This window comes from Anolis carolinensis, chromosome 3, assembly GCF_035594765.1.
Source record: "Anolis carolinensis isolate JA03-04 chromosome 3, rAnoCar3.1.pri, whole genome shotgun sequence".
Lineage (NCBI taxonomy): Eukaryota > Metazoa > Chordata > Lepidosauria > Squamata > Dactyloidae > Anolis > Anolis carolinensis.
In genome coordinates, this window is record NC_085843.1 from 210,209,032 (window position 1) to 210,231,523 (window position 22,492).

Sequence of the window (22,492 nt, forward strand, 5' to 3'; positions counted from 1 at the left end):
TGGGAGCAGGCCTTTGAGAAATAGTACAGTGCAACAAATTTACTGGAAATCATGCAATTGATTATGGAACGGCCTTAGATCTTGCCTTTGGATGATGTGTCCCAACATTGGATTGTATCTTAACTATGTCTTTTTGTATGTTCAATTTTAATTTAATCTTATTTCATGTTTTATGTTTTAGGCACCATGTTGTGCTCTTTGTAAGCTGCCTTGAGTCCCCAAGGGGTAGAGAAAGGTAAATAAATAAATAAATGCCCTTTTGAAACACATCTTTTTTCGCATGCAGCATGTGCCATGAGTTCTTCTTGTTATTACCTTCCATGCCAGGCATCTACTGACACAAAGGTTGGAAGGCATTTGGGAATACAAGGTATCAAAAGGCAAGTAATATCTAGCTGCCGTTCTTCTTCTTAGACAGCCTCTGTGCGTGTGGCAAACACAGCATGGGGCATGTTATTGAAGCCTGTGTTCCTTGCCAGGAGCTACCAACCGCTCGTGTGCAATCCCACATCAGTCTTTCTGCAGCTCCTAAAATTTCAATGTTGATCTGACAGGCAGCTGCAGCCTCCTCCTGCCTTGCAATCTCCGGAATGGAATGCAGCGTGGAAGAGACCCAGGGCCTGGTGGCCACCCAGATCAGAGGGTTTTGTGTAGAAGCCCCTATATGGCTCTGTTTGACAGAGAGACAGAAACGGGGCCTGGGTTTGCTCCTTGTTTGGGAAGCTGGTGGGAGGGGAAGAGCCCACAGAGCTATAAAACGGGAGTTTGCTCCGTTTCCCAGTGCACCATCCCAGAGCAGCTCTCCCCAGCCAAAGCACAGACAGGGTAAGTGGCAGTGAACCAAAGGAGAGATTGCCAGATTTGCATGATTTGTTTAGATAGGAATAGCTTCCTTAATGAAGAGCTTTGCTGCCTGAAAAATCTCACTCTAAAACACAGAAGTAACCCTCACACATTAAAAGGCACTTGCTCTTTGTGACCATAGGATGTGATGCCCATCCTTAAGCCCTGCTGCCTTAACATTGGGCATCACATCCCATCTTTAAGGCTGGGATGTGGGACTGGCTTCCAACAAAATGCCATAAAACTTCTTTTTGAGTTAACACACATTGGATCCAGTTCTTTAGAATAATCCAAACCAATGTTTTAGTTTTCATATATTTGATGGGAGAGTTTAGGCACAAACCCAAGGGATTGAAGGGTTTTTTTTTCTCTGTGTGTGGATTTGTCTTGTTCCCTTAGCTTTGCTGTTTCAATTCATATTAAAATTAAAAATTAAGCAGCTAGGATAATATCACCCTTCGTCAAGATTTTGTACAACCTTCCTGTCAATATAGGCATTGCAGGAAATTCAAAGGGAGAAATCTACTTTGCAAGAATGCTTTTTAATAGCGTTTCAAAAACAGCTGTCGTGTCTGGTAGATTCCAGTAGATGCAAAGTGCATTCTCCTCATTCAATTACTATAGTCCACTTTCTTCTTTCTTATGTGCATCTTCTTTTTGGATGCTGTATCCTTCTGTTGTTCTTGAACTTGATCTTTATTGTTTCCTGGAAATTCTTTTTTGTAAGGTTTTTGACAGTTTTCTGAAGACAGAGCTTTTGAAATACTATTAAGAATTGATTTAGAGCCAACAGAGATATGTATGCTCTATATTTTACCTCATTGTTGCTTTACCAAGAGGAGATTCATTTGAATTTAGTGATGAACTTGAATTCAGAGCAAGCTGAGCTACCAGAGCTTTTGGGGGTCAAAGCTTGTGTTTTTGTTATTCACATTGATGATAAGGATAATGTTTATTTGATTCTCTAATGCTTATTGCTGTTACCTCTGAGTAATATCTAAGGACCCTTCCACACAGCCATATAACCCAGAATATCAAGGCAGAATAACCCACAATATCTGTTTTGAACTGGGTTATCTGAGTCCACACTACCATATATCCCAGTTCAAAGCAGATAATGTGGGATTTTATTCAGCTGTATGGAATCCTGTCGGGGCATTATAATTTCTCGCTGTTTTCAATTTAGCATCAATTGAAGCTGGATCTACACTTTCATATAATCCAGTTTCTAAATCCAGATTATCTACTTTGAACTGGAGTATATGAGTCTAAATTATATGAGTTTATATGAAGTAGACAATCTGGATTCAGAAAATGGACTTTGTCATCTAATTTCATCTAACTCTAAGGAGTAAATGCTGCAAAAATACCCATTGTTCTAGATTCTCAAGGACAAACATTTGGGATTTATAGGGAGTGGAAGATACAGAATCCTATTTCTGATACTGGCGCTGAGTAAAAGAGTCTTCACTTTATCTCCATTTATTAGAAGTCCAAAGGCACCGTTCTATATCTAGAGACCTATTGAGGGAACAACAAATGCATAAGACTTTCTGTCAAATTCACAGATATTTGGAGCAGACTAAATAGAGTGTGATTACATGTGTGTAGGAGCCACGGTGGTGCAATGGGTTAAACCCTTGTGTCAGCTGGACTGCTGGTCTGAAGGATGGGTTGCTGACCTGAAGGTTAACAGTTTGAAACCATGAGATGGGGTGAGCAGGGACATGAGAGAAGCCTCCCAGCAGGATGGTAACACACCCGGCCATCCCCTGGGCAACATCTCTGTAGACAGCCAATTCTCTCACACCAGAAGCAACTTGCAGTGTGTTTTCAAGTTGCTTCTGACATGATAAAAATGTGTGTGTGTCACAGTATTGAGTTTCATCATTATAAAGTTGGTATTTTCTCCAAGATCTGACTTGGCACTTGTTGAATTGGGTAAGACCTGCTTAATGTAAAATCTTTCTATGTCTTGGCACTAGAGAATTGTATGGTTGATGTAGCTGCTTTTTTTTAATGAAATGTTCATTATAAGAAGCCTACTATTGGCTTTTCCTGCATGGGATTCCTGTCAGTGTCTGTACAGCTCCAAACATCCTTGCCTCTTAGAAGTCTTTCAGGGAAGACCTGGTCTACAGATGTATTTTCAACTCATATTAGTGTTGGTATGTGAGTCTTCAGTCATGCTATCTGATCTTGGAAGCCAAACAGGATTACCCTTGGTTAGCTCTAGGATGAGAAAGTTTTATGATTTTATTTTCATAAGTTTAAAATGTATTTATGTGATTGTATTTTATTGTGTATTGCTGGGCTTGTCCCCATGTGAACCACCCCAAGTTCCTTAGGGGTGATGGGCTAGATATAAGAATAAAGTTATTATTATTATTATTATTATTATTATTATTATTATTATTATTATGACACAGCAAACAAGATAGACATGCTGGATTTCGTATGACAAAATTACAAGTCGAACACTTCCCAAGTGTCTAGGACTGTGTGATGTATTTTCGGATGATGCGTGCAGATCCCAGTAGGGTGGCCTTTTGCAGTTGGCAGATCATAATTTTGTCAATGTCTATTGTTTCCAAATGCCTGCTGAGATCTTTTGATACGGCACCCAGTGTGCCCATCACCACCGGGACCACCTGCACTGGTTTCTGCCAGAGTCTTTGAAGTTCAATCTTGAGGTCCTGATAGAACTTATAATAATAATTATTGTAATTATAATACCAGAGGCTGTTGGCTATAACTTAAAGGAAGAAACTGACAAAACCACTTCTGAGTCTTCCTTGCCCAAGAAAACTCTATGAAATGCATGGGGTTGCCATAAATTAACAGGTGACTTGTGGGCAAGACACTCTTCAAATATAGTGGGACCACTACATTTGAAGAACATCTTGCCATGAAAACATAATCTAGCTAGTTCATTTCACAACTTTCAGGAAGGCAAGGTACAAAATTGTTGTCTTTTTCATAAGTCAGTTCAGAACAGCAGTTTTTGAGATGCTAATATCAAGTCATTGCTAAAGTTGTGGTGTTTTAGGTCTTCTTGTTGCTGTTGTGTTGTTTTCTGAGACAGTGGGGTGGATTCCAGTTTGTATGTTGGATACTTTAACACGTTACAAACCTGAATCCAACTGAAATATTGCATAATATCAGAAGGAAGCAATCATAGTAAAAATAGTAGTGGTGGCTTTAGGTGAGTAAGGAGTCTCTGCTTGTACAGAGCTTACTATTCTTGGTTGCAACTCCCAGAGGTCAGTGACTGGGTTCTGGGAGATTTACAGACCCTAGACTCACAATGTTCTGAGGTTACTAATCCAAAACAGTAAAATTTCCAAACTCTGGATTGCAAGCAGTATATTTTGAATGAGGTTTGCTTTTGCTCTTAACATCCTGTGCAATACTGTGCACTGGGAGCATTTTTAGTCATGTCTGGGAGCAAAATGATTAACAGCTAATGGCATACCTTAATCATCTTTGGAGAAATACACATGCCAGGTTTATTGCCAAGCTTGGAGTTAAAGGAGCTACTGCAAGATCATCATTTCAGCAGTCTGGAGCAGCTCAGGATTTTAAATCACTGCTTTAATGCCATTAGAGGACTTGATTTAAAGGTCTGATTTTCTCGAATTTCTCACATTTGCTACTTACTAAATATGGCTTTCATTTAGAACTCACCATGCACAGGCAGAAACGCTGCCTCCCCTCCTCCTTCCTCGAAGGATTCCTTTTGGCTCAGTTGACTTGAGTTTGAGGGGGAAAAAACTTGACCGTTCCAGCTCAGTTCCAAAAACAGACTTTTGAAAGACTTTGCTTCCTAATTAGGAAATGGTTTGTTCCAAACGGGCTAGAGAGACTCACGTTAGGTAATGTTTCTGTGCTTTCGAATAAATGCTGAAATAGAACTATCCTCTGTCACTCTTAAAGATATGCTTTCAAACATTTCGCATATTTATTTTGCCCTTCCTCAGTGCATTTCATTTTTAAAAATTAAAATAAATTTTCTAACTTTCTTCCAGAAGTTCAGAAAAACTATGCTTAATGCTCATCCAGATTGAGCCTAGAAGCAGTCAATGAAAGACAGAAAGTCCCCAAAGCACGCAATGATGATGTCTAGATAACATGTTTTGAGGGGTTCACCTAAAAGAGCAATATTAAAATGTAACAAGATGGGAATATATGGGAAATATCTCTTTTTATTTCTTTTTTGAAAACCCAAACTTATATTTAAATTATTCTTTTGGCTGGAGAAATATTTCAAACACTAGCCAAAACAAGTATTTTTTGCTTACTGGATCATGACAGCAATAGTTAAGCATTGCCCCTTGCATCAGATTTCTGTGTCCCAAGGTATATATTGATTAAATCCAATGGAGTCACAGATGGACTGGGACAGGAAGAGAGATCCTATAGATGCCATTTTAAGGGCAGTGACAGAAGAAAATGTACTGAACCAGCAATAGGAAACATGCCTCTCCAGATGGTATTGAACTACAGCACCCATCATTGGCTATACAAAATCAAGGCTGATGAGAGTTGCAACTGAACAAATGGAGGCCAGCTGCTCCCCATCCCTATACACTACTGGACAGACAGGAAATAGGCTCTAAGTTTTCCTAGGATAAAATTGTGTTGGGCTATCCTGGCTAAGCTCTTTGGAGATAAGATGGTATCTTAAGGTAAACCACTACCACCACCATCTTCATCGTCATTGAAGCCAGAAAGGATTAGAAATATTCTGTTTTTTAAAGCGGAGTTTTACATGGAGATGTATTATGTGCACCATGTTTTGTACTCAATAATTTCAAAGACAAATCTGCAAACTGTATTTTTTTACCACTTTTCTCCAAAAAAATGGCACAGATAATCGCACCACAAACAACTTTTTGAGCTTTGGCAAAAGTCTTAGTACTTCATCCAGGCATAATCCTTCTTTGGCCCCTTCTGTACTGCCACATAATCCAGATTATCAAAGTAGATAATCCGCATTATGTGCTTTGAATTGGATTATATGAGTCTACACTACCATATAATCCAGTTCAATGCAGATAAACTGGATTTTATATGACAGTGTAGAAGGAGCCATAGAGCAGACTTGTTGACATTAATGGGATTTAAGTTATTCATGACTAACTGAAATTCCACTCATTCCAAGGGAGCCGGTTTTGCTCTAAGGCAGTGGTTCTCATCCTGGAGTCCCCAGATATCTTTAGTCTTCAACTTCCAGAAATCCTAACAGCTGGCAAACTTTCAGACACTTGGCTTTGCTTTGTGAGGTGTATCTGCAAAGGTGGTTGTCATTTAGCTGTCAGCTTGTTATTGTATGCCTTCAAGTTGTTTCTGATTTATGACCCTAATGCATGCTGCTTTTCCAAGAATATCTAGTGGGTTTCCATGGTCAAATGGGAATTCAAACCCTGGGCTCCAGGCTTGTAATCCCATGAAATTGCTAAATTCTGCTGTCAATAGGGCAGTGCAATCTATCAAACAGTTCTGAACTGCTAAGAAGTTCTTAGATGGATACCCTGTACAACTGTAAATAAACAAGAACCACTGAAATGGAGTGGGAAGCAAACTCCATACTTGTGAAGGACCTGGGACCCTTTGAGTCTGGACAGAAAAATAAGCAACACATTACAAATGTGTAAATGTTGGTGCCCCAACAGCCCAGAGACAATCTGTGACATCCCTGTGACTAAATTTAGAGAGGTGGGCCCCATCAAAACTATTGCCTGGGGCCCAGCACTAACTTTCAGTGGCCTGGAGATCCATATTTGAAGGTCAGGTCTATCTTAGTCCCTGAGATTTCAGAGCCAAAACCTGAGACTCAAGGAGAGCTCCTTATGATGTAACTGATGGGCAGGCCTTGATGATATTTCAAGAGTAATATTGAAAGGGGCAATTCCTGGTGATGCCACAATCCAGATTATCTGATTTGAACTGGATTATATGGCAGTGTAGATCCATATTATCCAGTTCAAAACAGATAATGTGGATTATTTGTTTTGATAATCTGGATTATATAGAAGTATAAGTGGTCTCTGTGTGATACCTTAGGCATCAACCACAGATGCTCAAGAACCCCAAACTGCCTTTCATTTTCTGAAAATGAACATCTGTTTTATTTTATTCGGTCACCTTTGCTCTCTTGACAGGATTGTTACCTGTGTGAAAAGCCTAAGAAAGTCATCATAGAAGATGTGTGAGGAAGAGGATAGCACCGCGCTGGTTTGTGATAATGGCTCAGGCCTTTGCAAGGCAGGCTTTGCTGGGGACGATGCTCCGAGAGCTGTTTTTCCTTCCATCGTGGGACGTCCCAGGCATCAGGTAAATATTTAATCCACTTCCTGAAATATTATCTTTGTAAGTACTTGAAAGACCCTTCAAACTTAATTATGCAGAGGGAATTCAAAAGAGTGAGTCAAAAATCATTTAGCATTTCCTTTAGATGAATCCAGATGATGGGGCATCATCAGACAGTATATTGTATTTTTGTTCATTTATACACATAATAAAAGTGAAAATAAGTATGTGTGTGTGACTGGGGTGTACACTTACACCAGTGGTTCTTAACCTGGGGTCCCCAGATATTTTTGGCCTTTAACCCCCAGAAATCCTAATAGCTGGTCAACTGGCTTGGATTTCTGGGAGTTGTTGGCCAAAAACATCTGGGGACCCCAGGATGAGAACCACTGACTTACAAAGACAAGCTCCTGCCTCAACAAACAGCTATAGCTCCCACTACTCAGGGGACACCAATGGCCCTCCCTCCAATGATATTGCAGGTTATAGAGAGCGCCAAAAACATGTCCAAGGGCCCTGCCAGTGTCCTCCGGAAACACTATACTGCCTACCAACCAAGTGAAGGTTTTCATTCGGTTACAATTTCATTCTAGATTTTATGTGTTTCCTCCACCACAGGCATGTCAGTGTTTCTTACTCTCTCAGTTAGTGTGGAATTTGCATGATCCCACCCACTGCCTCTCCCTTAACCCTTTCCTATTCTTTTCTATGGCACAAGCAAACAGAGGAATTGATTAGCAACTGAATATACTAGAGGGGTTTAGGGAGAATTCACTATGATTTATAGGAGTTGTAGGTACTGGGATGTATAGTTCACCTGCAATCCAAGAGCACTTTGAACTCCACTAATGATGGACCTGGAACTAACTTGGCACACAGAACCCCCATGACCAACAAAAAATACTGGAGGTCTTTGGAGAGTTTTATAGGAGTTGTAGTTCACCTACATCCAGAGCACACTATGAATCCAAATAATTATGGATATGGACCAAACATGGTACGTATACCTGATATGCTAAAATTTGAATACTGGTGGGTTTTGAGGGGAAACATTTTGGAGTTGTAGGTATTGGGATTTATAACTTACCTGCAATCAATGAGCACTCTGCACTCAACCAAAGATGGAATTGGACCAAACTTGGCACACAGAGCCCCTATGACCAGCAAAAAATACGGGAGGTCTTTGGGGAAAATTCACCTTGATTTGAGGGAGTTGTAGTTCACCTACATCCAGAGAGCACTGTGAACCCAAACATCAAGGGATCTGGACCAAACTTGGCACATATACCTGATATACCAAAATTTGATTACTGGAGGGGTTTGTGGGGAGGTGACCTTCCTTTCTGGGAGTTGTAGTTCACCCACAACCAGGGAAACTGTGACCTCCACTGATGATGGACCTGAACCAAACTTGGCACACAGAACCCCTGTGACTAACTCAACCTACTGGAGAGGTTTGAGGGGATTGACTCAACATAGTAGGAACTGTAGTTTACCCTACAGTCATAGAACACACTGAACCCCACCAATGATGCATCTAGAGTAAACTTGCACAACATACAAAACTTTAAGTATTGATGGAGTTTTTTTAGGGTTAACCTGACGCGATGTGAGTTGTAGTTCAACCACAACCTTATGCATTTTGTACAATTAAAAACCTACTTTTTCAAATAACCTGGGCAATGCCAGGTACCCAGGCTAGTTTTCAATAAAGTCTTGAGCAGCCATCCAGGAAGTTAGCTACCTTCCACAGGAGATTGGAAAGTCCATTTTGTTTAAGCCAGAGAATTTTTAAAAAGATACAAGGCTTTACTCAGACTAATCAGGTATCTTGATGTATATGTTTCACTGGGGGTAGCAAGAGAGGCTTAAATGAACCAACTAAAATGAAATAGACCTATAGTGAAGTGGAAATTACTTATTAATATTTTGGAGATTTTAAATCCCGATAAAAGCATAAATTACTACAGATATGAGTCTTTGAAGTCCAGGAAAGAAAATATAATGGCCAATTTGACATATACTTTATAGTCTTTAAAAGCCTAAGAAGACTTTGAAACTGCTGAGACTCCTAAACAGGAAGCTCTTAGTAGAGATTTTTGGTCATAAATCCTATCAAAGGAACTGTGACTTTGGTCACATAAGTCTTAGAAGAAAGTATAAATTATTTTGTTGTTTGCGAAGTTATAGTTTTATTTACTATAACTCTGCAGTTCTAAACATACAGTAGCACAACTCCTGTATTCACAGACTGTTCATTCCTGGACTGTGTGTGGCTATGCAAGACCATAGATAATAGCGAACACTATTGAAATGAAGGATTTCCAGCCCAAGAATACCATCGGGTAGTTCAGGAAGACCTAGAAAATGCCTTTAGATTAAGACCATTTGTGTTGGAAGTGGATAAATGAACCTATGGGTTCTGGTCTCACAGATAGGCAGTCATAATGTATTTGCTTGGAACTAAATTCAGTGACGCTTTTTTCTAGTAAACATGGGGGTATTGTTCATTCAGATTATATCTGCTCTGAAATAGTGAACTTGGGTTATATACTGTCCAACATCTGCCAGTAGATGGCTCTCTGTTAGCATTACCTTCACATAGTAGTAGATTTTGATGGATTGTTGCGTAAAATAAAAAATTCTCCAGTTTTCAAAGGAAATAGGAAGATATTCTATTTCAGTGGCAAAACATATTCTTTGTATGCTGAATATCTTAGGAACAAATTCTGGACTTTTTCAGCAACATAGGGACCCAGGACTCTAGAGAGAAAAAATACTACTTTAAATGGATGCAAGATTTCACTCGGGGCAATGGAGCTTGATATATTAATATCATGCAGACGAATTTTCTATTTGCTTGTTATGCTTCAGGAGAAAGATTTTTACCCTTTTTTAAAAAACTTATAATGACACTGAAATAATGTGCCACCTTATTTGCATATTGCCATGGCTTGCTTATGAACCTGAGGCAGTTGTCTTTTTCTCTTAACTTATTAGGGTGTGATGGTAGGCATGGGCCAGAAAGACAGCTACGTAGGCGATGAAGCTCAAAGTAAGAGAGGGATTCTGACACTGAAATACCCCATCGAACATGGAATCATCACAAATTGGGATGACATGGAAAAGGTATATTAACTCACAAATATGGAAGATTTCGCATAAAATGAATAGGCAAAAATGGCTTGACATTTTATATCATCCTTCTGCACCGTAGAGAAGATATTGTTAGAATTTCTTGATGCCGTTCAAATATTTTGTTGTTGCACCAATTTCTTTATTTTTGGAGACTCGAAGTGCAATATTTGGGACTATTGTAGTTCTGAACCTTAAAAGGATGATGATGATGATGATGATGATGATGATGATGTGTGTGTGTGTGTGTGAGAGAGAGGGGGGGTGGTGGTAGATTGGTCATCCTTATTACTTCACACTCCTAGTAACATCTGCATTGTCTCTTCTGGAATGAAACAGCCACAATACAGAGAAGAAAAACAGCCCTAAAATATATCACATGAGACCGTCATGCTTGCCAAGTGTGACTAATTTGTCTAAGTCAATGGCCTCTTCCATACTACCCCTATCTCCCAGGATCTGATCCCACATTATCTTCTTATCCCAGATTATCTGGCAGTGTAGACACATATAATCCAGTTTAAAGCAGATAATGGGATATATTTAAATGCCCTAGGATATAGGGCAGTGTAGAAGGGGCCAGTGTTTCTATATTTTAAAAGTTAGGGGTGTTCCAGACATCCAAATAAAAAAGATATTAAATCATTAGCCCACCCTATTACTACTTCGACTGTAGTATGTTTTGTTCACCTATACATATTGCCTATTTTAGTGTCTTTAATTTTTTTGTACTTACTGCATCTTTTGAAGTATTTTTGAAGCATAGTACAGCAGTGTAGTATCTTAATTTTAGCTGTGGTGGTGTTCATCATAATCATCCAGATATTTCTGTTTGGCTCTTACTACAGATTTGGCACCATTCATTCTACAATGAGCTACGTGTTGCCCCTGAAGAGCATCCAACTTTGCTTACAGAGGCACCTTTGAATCCCAAAGCTAACAGAGAGAAAATGACACAGGTAAAATTGCATCTCCAGTGCTTCAGTTTTTGATCTGGTTTGCCTGGTTTCAGCCACTATGTTCACAGACACTGTGATCCCTATCAATGTTCTCCTTGGCGTGAAACATGATGCCCAGTGATTCCAACAGTATTACTGTTTCCCTGTTGTTTTGTAACTGTGTAAAATAGGTTGAAGGAGGTTAAAAAAGTCTAATGAAATAAGCTAGCTGCTTTAACACAGTTATATACAAATAAATAATAGATTTGGGGATTTTTAAATTATCTGATCTCAGAGCTGTATTAGCACCCCATCATTTTTACAATGATATTACAATGTACTTATGATTTTGATTTAAAGTCTGGTATCTTGAATCGTGTATACATCATTTACGCCATTTCTGGAGTTTGTTTAGATGAAATAATTTCTCCTATGTCTGCCTTGTATAGACCTGGGGGAGATACAGAAGCCCAACTCTGTCAATAACCAAGCTTCTGTTGTTAAAGCCCTCAAATATTAGTTCTACCCACCTTAATCTTCTTATTGTGGGTTCAGAATACTCTGTCACTCTCTTTATATCTTTGACTGGTAGCCATGTAACCATGTTACATTGCCAGAACTTAACCTCACATGTGAAGTAACAATGATGTCAGAAGTTTCTTTCATGCTGTCAATATATTATATATCTACCTGTACATTCTTACCTATGATTAACTAGCATGTTTCTCAAAGTAATCCTGGGAAAAGTAGCTCCATAAGAGAAAGGTAATGACCGCATAGTATAACTTGAACCATTGTGGTTTAATGGTTTGAGTGTTGGATTAAGATTCTAGGAAAATAGGATTTGAATCATGGAAACCTAGTGGGTGACCCTGGAAAAATCACACTCTCTCAGCCTTAGAGGAAGAAATAGTGAACAACCTCTAAATTAATATTATGAAGAAAACCAAATAGTGGGATTATCACAAATGACAATTGAACTGAAGATATATGGACAACAAAGTAGGCATTTATTTTTACAAAGTACTAGCTGTACCTGGCCATGCGTTGCTGTGGCCCAGACTGGTTCAATTGGAAAGAAAGGATAGAGAATCATGTTATTTTCCTGCTAGGAGGGACCATAGGCCTTTCCCGGGGAGTGACCTCAGTGCTTCCTCCTTCCTACTATTGAGAGTGCTTGGCGGTTGCTTGCTCCATTGCTAAGGGGAGGAGCTGTCTGTTACGTCGGTTGCTAAGGGAGGAGGGGACTGATTGGCCATTTCTAAGAGGTATGGTTTTACCTGTCTCTGGTGTGACAGGTTTGTGATAGTTGGTATGTGAATAGCTTAAAACACCTGTCAGTTCAAATGCTACATTGTGTCCAAATTTCGTAGCAAGTGGTGAAATAGTTTGGAAGATATGAGGTCCTCACAAACTGACATTACATTTTTATTTATATAGATTATCACATTGTGCAAGGCATATTCTAAATAATTGACACTGTTAAGAGTTATGTTTATTTGTAAACTGGACTGCTCACAACCCATTACATTTGTTTGTTCTGAATATATGAGAAACATTTGGCCTAACATAGGCTTTGAACTACAATTCCCATAAACTCCTATCATTGGCCATGCTGGCTAGGATTTCTAAGATTGAAGTTCAGAACATCTGGAATGCTAAAGGTTCACTACTCCAGGATTAGTAATGGAAAAAACATTATATTATGTGCTGATAATAATTAAACATACCTAGTATTGATGTGTTATCAAAGGTTTTCGTGGCCGGAATCATTGGGTTGCTGTGAGTTTTCTGGGCTGTATGACCTTGTTCCAGAAGTATTCTCTCCTGCCATTTCATCCACATCTATGACAGGCATCCTCAGTAGTTGTAAGGTCTGTTGAAAACTGGAATGTTCAGGGTGGGAGCAGGAACTCCTGCCTGTTTGAGGCAAGTATGAATGTTGCAATTGGCCATCTTGATTAGCACTGAATAGCCTTGCAGCTTCAAAGCCTGGCTGTTTCCTGCTTGGGGGATCCTTTGTTAGGCAATGTTTTTAATACTGGTAGCCAGATTTTGTTCATTTTCATGGTTTTCTCCTTTCTGTTGAAATTGTCCACATGCTTGTGGATTTCAATGGCTTCTCTGTGTAGCCTGACATGGTGATTGTTAGAGTAGTCCAGCATTTCTGTGTTCTCAAATAATATACTGTGTCTAGGTTGGTTCATCAAGTGCTCTACTATGACTGACTTCTCTTGTTGAGTTAATCTGCAGTGCCTATCATGTTCCTAGTATTGTATTGCCAGTAGTTAGCCTTTCAGAGGGAATAACAAATAAGATATTTTCATTTATCCAATACTTCTCTTGTTTTTTCTTTTGTAATTGCCTTCCAGATTATGTTTGAGACTTTCAATGTCCCAGCCATGTATGTTGCTATTCAAGCTGTTCTGTCCCTTTATGCATCTGGACGTACAACAGGTAAGAAAGTTATGTTAGCTTTGGGACTTCTGAAAATGAAATGGGGTTGGTTGACTTTTGGCCAAATGTTGCCTTTTTGTGTTTTCTCAAGGCATTGTGCTTGACTCTGGGGATGGTGTCACCCACAATGTGCCAATCTATGAGGGCTATGCCCTGCCTCATGCCATCATGCGCTTAGATCTGGCTGGCCGTGATCTTACTGACTACCTCATGAAAATCCTGACAGAACGTGGCTACTCATTTGTTACTACTGGTAAGAGGATTACATACACCCCAATTGTTTTTCTCCTATAATATTTGCCAAAGAACTTTGTTTGTAAACATATGGCTGCTGTATGCTGTATGAACTACTTCAAACCAAGCAGATTCTGAATGTTTTTCTTTGAAGGAACTCTTCAAAGAATTCCAACAATTCTCTGCTGCTTGGTTTTGGAGAATGAAATAAATGAATTTCTGGATGCATGCATTATACTTGGGATTCCAGTCCACAATATTCCAGGACATTCCAATTGTAGATCCTGACCACTGCAAGAAGAACCAAATAATGGTGCCATTCAGAAATGAATTCTAGTTTTCCTGTAAAAGAAATGTGAAAATGTAGTGCTCCCTTTAAAATTCTGACATGTAAAATGGAATGAAAATATCTTGTAATTTTGAAAATTTCAAAAACAAAATTCAAAATTTGGTTCCATATTAAAGCTAGTTATATCAACATACACAATATGGCCAGAAATGGTGAAAGTGGTCTCCCAGGTTCTTCTACAAACTCCATGGCAAATTTTCTGAAATAACATTTTTAATACACCTGAACATTGCTGTCTTTTAAAATAAGATAAAACCTTCTTTACTGATGATAAATATGTAATGTCTTCAAAATATACATTTAGATAATGTAGGCTATTCTGCTGAATTACAAACAAGTATGCCCAGAAAGAATCCCATATTCTTCCTTCTTAGCTTCTTGTGATCAGTAAGACCATAAACGGATCTTTCTTCTCCATCCCATCCACAGCGGAGCGTGAAATTGTTCGTGATATCAAGGAGAAGCTCTGCTACGTTGCCCTGGACTTTGAAAATGAAATGGCCACAGCTGCTTCTTCGTCATCTCTAGAAAAAAGCTATGAGCTGCCTGATGGTCAAGTGATCACAATAGGGAATGAGCGCTTCCGCTGCCCAGAAACTCTCTTCCAACCCTCTTTCATTGGTAAGTTGCTGTATACTCCTAGCCAATAACGTCATTCTCCAGTCCAACATTTGACTGGATCTACACTGCCCTATGTCCCAGGACCTGATTCCAGATTATCTGCTTTGAACGGGATTGTATGAGTCTACAATGCCAGATAATCTGGGATCAGATTCTGGGATATAAGGCAGTGTAGATCCAGCCTATGCAGATAGCAATGCCTAGCTAGCCCTTATTCTACAGTAGTGGCTCCCAACCATTTTTTGACCAGGGACCACTTTGACCAGGGACTACTTTGACCAAGGTCTACATGATCAGGGACCACTTTGACCAGGGACCGCTCTTCAACATTAGTACCAAAAGGGTTGCTAATCAGTTTTTGGTCAACTTTAGATTTGATTTCGTTATTTGGGGTGTTGATACAGAAAATTGCATTGAATAGACCATATCAGCTCTAGTTTCTGATACAGAACATATGCCATCCAATAGTTGCTATCTGCTCAGCCACAGAAAACTATATTTAATAATCTAGAACTGATGTGTTCTAGCCAATGCAATTTTCTGAATCAGCAGTCCAAATAACCCCAGGAACAGGCCTAAAAACAAAGACACCAAGGCACCCCCACTTTCAGGCACCATATGGAATGGCTACTCTGAGGGGGAGGGAGGAGTAGGAGAAGCAGAAGTCAGGAAGCTTGTTGTCACACCTTTTGTGAGTAGTCAGTTTCTCCCCTCCCGATATTCCCATTGTCTCGGGATTATAAGGTTTCGCGAGACAAGTCACTCTCGTTGCAACAGTGTAGTAATGGTGAGACCATGGACCATATTTTAGTTCTTGGGGACTTCACGGACCACAGGTTGGGAACCATTGCTTTACAGTAGAGAACTAGTATTGCCCCAGATGGTTTTGGACTTCAGTTCCAAACAGCCTTGGCCAGCATGCCATGTTTAGGGATTATGGAAGACGGAATTCAATATATTAGGACACATACCCTCTGTCTACCCTGCATTAGATAGGCACAAAAAATTATTCTTGATGTATATCTACTAGGCTTGTCCGATCGATGGAAAAAATGTTTCAATTCTCGTTTCTAAAGTAGGGGGTGCCGGCGCTTCGATATAGAAATTATTTCCGAATTTTTCACCCAAAAATTTCGGATATTTCCGAAAATTCGTAATGATTCTTAATGTTTCTAAAATGGCGGATGCGCATGCGCAATCGCCAAAAAAAAAAAGGAAACCAGGGGGGGACATTTACAGAGCTCTCCCGCCCTCATTTCTTGAGCTATCCTCCTCAAATTTGGTACAGTGGGAGATCACATTCAACACTCTTTGCTCAACAAATTGCAGAACATTTCCTGTCTCCTATGATTTTTGGCGAATTTTCATAACTTTTTATAATACACTATTTTTCAATATTTGAAGAAACCTGTTCCTGGTTTGAAAGTCTTATTTCCTGTTCAATTGGGTTCTTATCACTGTAAAAGTCCCTCTTCTACTTGTGTAGACTTTGGATTAGAAACGCAGCACACGCCAAGCAATACCTTGGCAGGAGTGCCATTGTCCTTTGGAAACTATAAATTGCCTTGGACCTTATTGATTGATGGTGCCCCTGGCTGACCTTGTGATGGCAAAAATAAAACTCTGGCTGAGGACTTTGGATTAGAAACGCAGCACACGCCAAGCAATGCCTTGACAGGATTGGCAATGTCCTTTGGAAACTATAAATTGCTGTGGACCCTCTATTGAATCAAATCAATGTCTGACTTTGTGATTGCAGAAATAACACTCAGCCCAAGGCTTGGGAATAGAAACGGAGCATCAGGAAAGCAATGCCTTGGCGCCCACGTCCTTTTAAAAATAAAAATTGCCTAAAGCCTCAGCAAGGACTCTGCCAGATCCCACAAGCCCCAAGCCAATTTCCCAAAAAATACACACAATATTGAACCAGCAACAAAAGCCAGCCCTTACCAGACCCAACCCTCTCTCAGCCAGAACACTTCGCCCTCTCTCCCCTCAATGCAGGCGGCTTGATTCCTAGCCCAGCGCGAACCACCCTCTCAGCTCAGTAACCCAGCCCAGAATGGCTTGCCTGGGTTAGAGAGAGGTTTTTTATGGAGATCTTCCATGTGGACGCGGAGGACGCTAGCCCCCACCTTTTCCAGCCATCGTGGAAGTCTCTGATTGGCCAGGGAGCGGCAGCCATTTTAGGCTGCGCTAGGCTCCCATTCAAGTTAGGTTGCAGAAACAAAAAATAAAATAAAAAATATTTTTAAAAAATATAAAAAAAATTGGGGGGGGGGGAATTTAACAAAACATTAAGACACAATTAGAGAATGGGCCAACGATGGTTCGAATTACATTGCCAGTTGCGCCCAGGGAAAACGTCTCAATAATCGGTTCAAAAAGCAAGAACAATCCGAAATCAATCCGAATTAAGAATCATTATGAAATTTTGGACAACCCTAATATCTACTCTTTAGAATGTATACAGTTTGACACCACTTTAGCTGCCATGGCTTAATGCTGTCTAATCCTGGGTGTTGTAGTTTGGTGTGGCACCAGGCCTTTGACAGAGAAGGCTAAAGACATAATAATAATAGTAATAATAATAAAAGATCTCAGCCGGCATTTGGAAACAATAGACATTGACAAAATCACGATCTGTCAACTGCAAAAAGCCACCCTACTGGGATCTGCACACATCATCCGAAAATACATCACACAGTCCTAGACACTTGGGAAGTGTTCAACTTGTGATTTTGTGATATGAAATCCAGCATGTCTATCTTGTTTGCTGTGCCATACAATAATATAATAATAATACTTTATTTTTCTATCCCGCCTCCATCTCCCCAAAGGGACTTGGGGAGGCTAACATGGGGTCAAGCCCAAAGAACAGACAATGAAACAAAAAATTAAAAAACATATGTAAACAACACCATCAAATAGATAAAATAAATTAAAAACACAGTAATACGATATAATACAATGATAATATAATAAAATTGTAATATGATATAAAGCAGAGACCACCACTTAATGGTAAAATGGATAAAATGGAAGGGTGGTCTGGACAAAAGTGCAAAGATATGTAATTGTAAACCCCATTTAGTAAAGTGAATGGACAAAGTGCTGAAGTGTTCTCTAGGAGATTTGGGTGGGGTGAGAGGTCAAATTATTTCCAATAAAGGAGCAGAATAAAGTGCAAAATGTAGTGATTTTCATTTAGGAGGGGTCTGTCATGGGGATTGACCTTGTAAAACTACAGCTCCCGTGATTCCATAGCATTGAACCATGGCAATTAAAGTGGTGACAATCTGCCATAATCCTAAAGTGTAGATGCACCATTGGACAACCAGTCCTTGATTCACTCTTCTTGCTGGTTTCTCTACATGTTCAAAGTGATGAGTTCCATTTCGCAGAAATGTGGTTTTTCCAGCAAGTGTAACTATCAGATGACTGTCATGGACATTCTTGGCTCAACAATGGTACAGAAATAACACAAATAACATAGCAATATTGAAGTGCCCCTCCTGCCTTCAGGGGAATGAATATTATTGCAAGTAACATTTTTGGATTTTTTAAAAAGAAAAACCAAAAGTGGGTGCAGGGAAGGTCACCCTGCAAAGCAAACAGTCCAAGGAGTTGCATACCTACGGATTAGAGGGCATGTTTTGAGAAGCTGAGCTCAAATTGTATTTGTAGTGTTTTCGAAGACAGTTTCAATAACCATATAAGGAATTCTTTGCCTGCTGGAAGCTATATTTTAAGACACTTCTCTTCTTTCATCACGGTCATTTCCTTCCAAATACACTGCATTTAAAATATGATTAGTTGTGCTTCAAGTAATCTTTTCTTGAATTTAATCTGATGCAATATATTTGTGCATTGTTTACATACGTACAGTGACATTACAGTGTACTTATGGTATTGATTTAAAGGCTGGTGCCTTGAATCGTGTATACATCATTACGTGCATACATGTTGTACAATGCTTGGGACTTTCTTGGAAGGATGATGAATAAAACACGAGCTGGCAAGCTGGACTTCAAATAATGATTACTCTTTAATGCTTTTTAATACTTTCATTTTATCATTTTGACCATCTCTTTAATAAAAAAACCTCTGTGGTGTTCCCATCCTTTGTCTAGCATTAAAGAGACCCTGACAGATGCTTAAATTATTGTATGTTAAAACTATTCTATCTATCCAGACTTGTAAGATTAGTTGAGCTTTAACAGTATATGATATTTTGTGTGTTGGAACTATTTGGCACAGTATTTTCTGTTAGATTTAATGGGCTGATTTTTTGCATTTGACTATGAACCAGCTCAAATGGTGAGGAAATTGGAAATGTGCTTAAATATTTCAGAATATTTAAATATTTTCTGAAACTTCACAGGCATGGAATCTGCCGGCATTCATGAAACCACCTATAACAGCATTATGAAGTGTGACATTGATATCAGAAAGGACCTCTATGCAAATAATGTTCTATCTGGTGGAACCACTATGTATCCTGGTATTGCAGACCGAATGCAAAAGGAGATCACTGCCCTGGCACCTAGCACCATGAAAATCAAGGTATTGCATTATTGACCATTACCTAGTTGATAACAACAAAGGAAACTAACTTCATGCAGGTAGGCCTTAAAATGACTGAGGATTGAGTCTTGGTTTCACATAGTAACTTCCCAGTAAACAGAATGAGGGGCTACCTGAAAATGGACCCCGAAACGGCATGCCTTTTGGCCAAATTGCACAAGCTTAGTTACAAAGCATTGGTATTATCATGTTGTAGGGCTGATTTGGAAAAAAAATATCAGATGGTTTCCTTCACCATAGCATGATTAAAAATATTCTGCTGAGTTTCCCCTCTTGCCGGAAATCTCTTAAAAACTGAACTGCCTTTAAAAGCAAGGCAGAAATGTAAATCAGACCATTAAGAATACCTTGTCAGGAATGCCAAACTGCTCCAGGTTAAAGAGACCAAGTGTTGACTTTTTTGTGTCAAAGAGTTACATAAGAAAAATTCTGTAGATGTGCCCTGCCTAGGTTCACTGTTTGTTGCACGCAGAGATTGCAGAAGCAGTTTCATCTATTTATGTGCAGATTAGAGTTGGCAGAGGGCTCATTAATCAGGTTGGCTGGGGACTTCTGAGAAGCATATTTTATGTGGGTTGCAGTCCAATCGTGTAACTTTTCAAGCTCTGGTGCATATATAAATCCTTTGTTTACTTTTTTTGGCCATAAAAATAGTGTACAACATCCCAGAAAATAAAAATTCTTTATTTGGTTCATAGCATCCTTGCCTTATTGTAGTCTCATTGGAGCTTTAATTTTCTCCCCAATTTTTTGCAGATTATTGCTCCGCCTGAGCGCAAGTACTCTGTTTGGATCGGGGGCTCTATCCTTGCCTCTCTCTCCACCTTCCAGCAAATGTGGATCAGCAAACAGGAATATGATGAGGCTGGACCATCCATTGTTCACCGCAAATGCTTCTAAGTTACTTTCCCTTCTCCTGTCTCTCTTTTCTCTCTCTCTCTCTGAGCACACTACTGTGAATGTATTCAGGAACAACAACATTCTTCTAACTCCATTCCAAATGCCTTCACAACAATGTCTCTGGCTATATTTCTAGTTAGATTTGTGTGTCATTTAGGGGACGTTGGGGTGGGTAAGGCAAACTGTAAACATGCTATCATTTAGGTGCTTACAATTTTTATTAATAAAACACCTTCAGTTTTTCTTACTCTGATTACTGCAAATTGATATCCCTTTTTTGGAGACTATTATGAGAAGACATGGCTTATCAGAAACAATAATAATACTTCATAAGTTAGAAGATTGTAGGAAAAGAGGATGACCACATTCCAGATGGATAAACTTTGGGCGCATGCAGATAGGGCGCAAAATGTACTCTCCTGGATGTTCGCGACAGGTGTCCAGATAACACCTCACAAAATTGCAAATGCTTTTGGTGCAAAGTAGGAAAACTGCTTTGCACCGAGATTATTAGTGGGTTTGTTCTGTGCCTTCTTGAAAGGTGCAGGGCAAACCCACTATAGCCGCTGTCTGGACTGGCCCCTCAGAAGTCATGGGACTTCTGAGGGGGCCGTCCGTACAGCCGTCTCACATTTTCTGGACTGAATCAAGCCTCTAAAACCTTCCCAACACCCCAAATCCTTAAAAAATAAAAACTTAACTGGCCACCTTTAGTGTGGTGCTGGAGCTTTCCTGGCACTTACCTAACACAAATCTAACTAGGAATGATGCATCAGGAAAAGGGGGCAGGAGGAAAATCTCTTCTGGCCCCCCTTCTCCTGGTGTGTCATTTCTACATGCCAAGAGACCTCCGGCACCACGCTAAAAGTGGCCGGATAATTTTTTTTTCATTTTTAAAGGGTTTTTGGGGGGGGGGGTTGGGGAGGGGTCTGAGTGTATTGCTGTTCTCCTGGTATGTACCAGGAGGACATGTAGACAACAACCACAGAAAGCGCGGGCTTTTGGGGTGGTGTGTGGACTACAGTCCGCTCTGACACAGGTTTTTAAATCCCAGGTTGGGGCAGATTTTACCACTGTCTGGAACCGCCCTTAATTAAGGTAGCTACAGCCTTGGCTTTGCAAAACCTGAGCAGGGCTCAGGGCTCGGAGTGACTTGGTGTTCTCTCTTTCTTTAGGTGATGAGCTGAAATGTACGTGATGCCAATTAACAACAAAAAATATTCTGGCAGTAGATAAACAGAACACTATTCAGTACAGGCATCCCCTGCTTATTCAGTGGTTTAAGGACCAGGGTGCTCTAAAAGATTTGACCAGAAATTGAAATTGCAGTACAAGTGGTCTCTGAGTTACAAACTTCTGACTTACAAATGACTCATTTAAGAATGGGGGTGAGACAACAGGAAATGAGAGAAATCTGCCCCTTGAAAGGGAAATTCACTCCTGAAAGAGTTATCATGGGGAAAAGGTGCATCAATTGAAGCTTTATCACAAATCCTTGTTTCCACACAAGTCAATTTTTTCAAAATCCAATGATCACAGGGATGGAAAGTTAGGTGAAATCATTTGAACAGGGACACAGACAGCAAAACAAACACCACAGGAGTATTAACCCTTCCCTATGCTATCCAAAGCTAATATATGAATATTTGGCTGGGGCTACACTTAAAAATACATCTGTTCCAACTTACATACAAATCCAACTTAAGAACAAGCCTACAGAACTATCTTGTTCATAACTTAGGGACGTGTATATATGTTGAAGCAGTGGAATGTCAAAAACCCCAAGCAACTGAAAAGTTGAAGAGGCCTGTATTTGTACGATTCATTTACATTAAAGAGGTGGCGCAATGGCTATTATCCAGGATAGCTAAATGGAATAATGATCAGTGAAAGGACATAATGGAATACCAGTTTCAGGGGAGGGAGGACACAGCTATGATGAACTATAGCCTCTAGGCCAGGCATGGGCAAACTTTGGCCCTCTGGGTGATTTGGACTTCAACTCCCACAGCTAGTAGGCTGTTAGGAATTGTGTGAGTTGAAGTCCAAAACACCTGGAGGGCTGAAGTTTGTCCATGCCTGCTTGTGGACTTCCTCAAAACAGTTTCCTGGTCAC

General features: G+C 39.8%; 1 protein-coding gene across 1 annotated transcript; it reads left to right on the forward strand.

Annotated features, from left to right (window-relative positions):
• The first annotated feature begins 745 nt into the window (after positions 1-745).
• Positions 746-20,629, forward strand: acta2 (actin alpha 2, smooth muscle). Its single transcript, XM_003224366.3, has 9 exons — positions 746-825; positions 7,008-7,179; positions 10,156-10,284; positions 11,139-11,249; positions 13,601-13,685; positions 13,777-13,938; positions 14,698-14,889; positions 19,274-19,455; positions 20,233-20,629. The coding sequence occupies exons 2-9, from the start codon at positions 7,051-7,053 to the stop codon at positions 20,374-20,376; spliced, it is 1,134 nt and encodes a 377-aa protein (XP_003224414.1). The 5' UTR covers positions 746-825; positions 7,008-7,050; the 3' UTR covers positions 20,377-20,629.
• Positions 20,630-22,492: the final 1,863 nt, after the last annotated feature.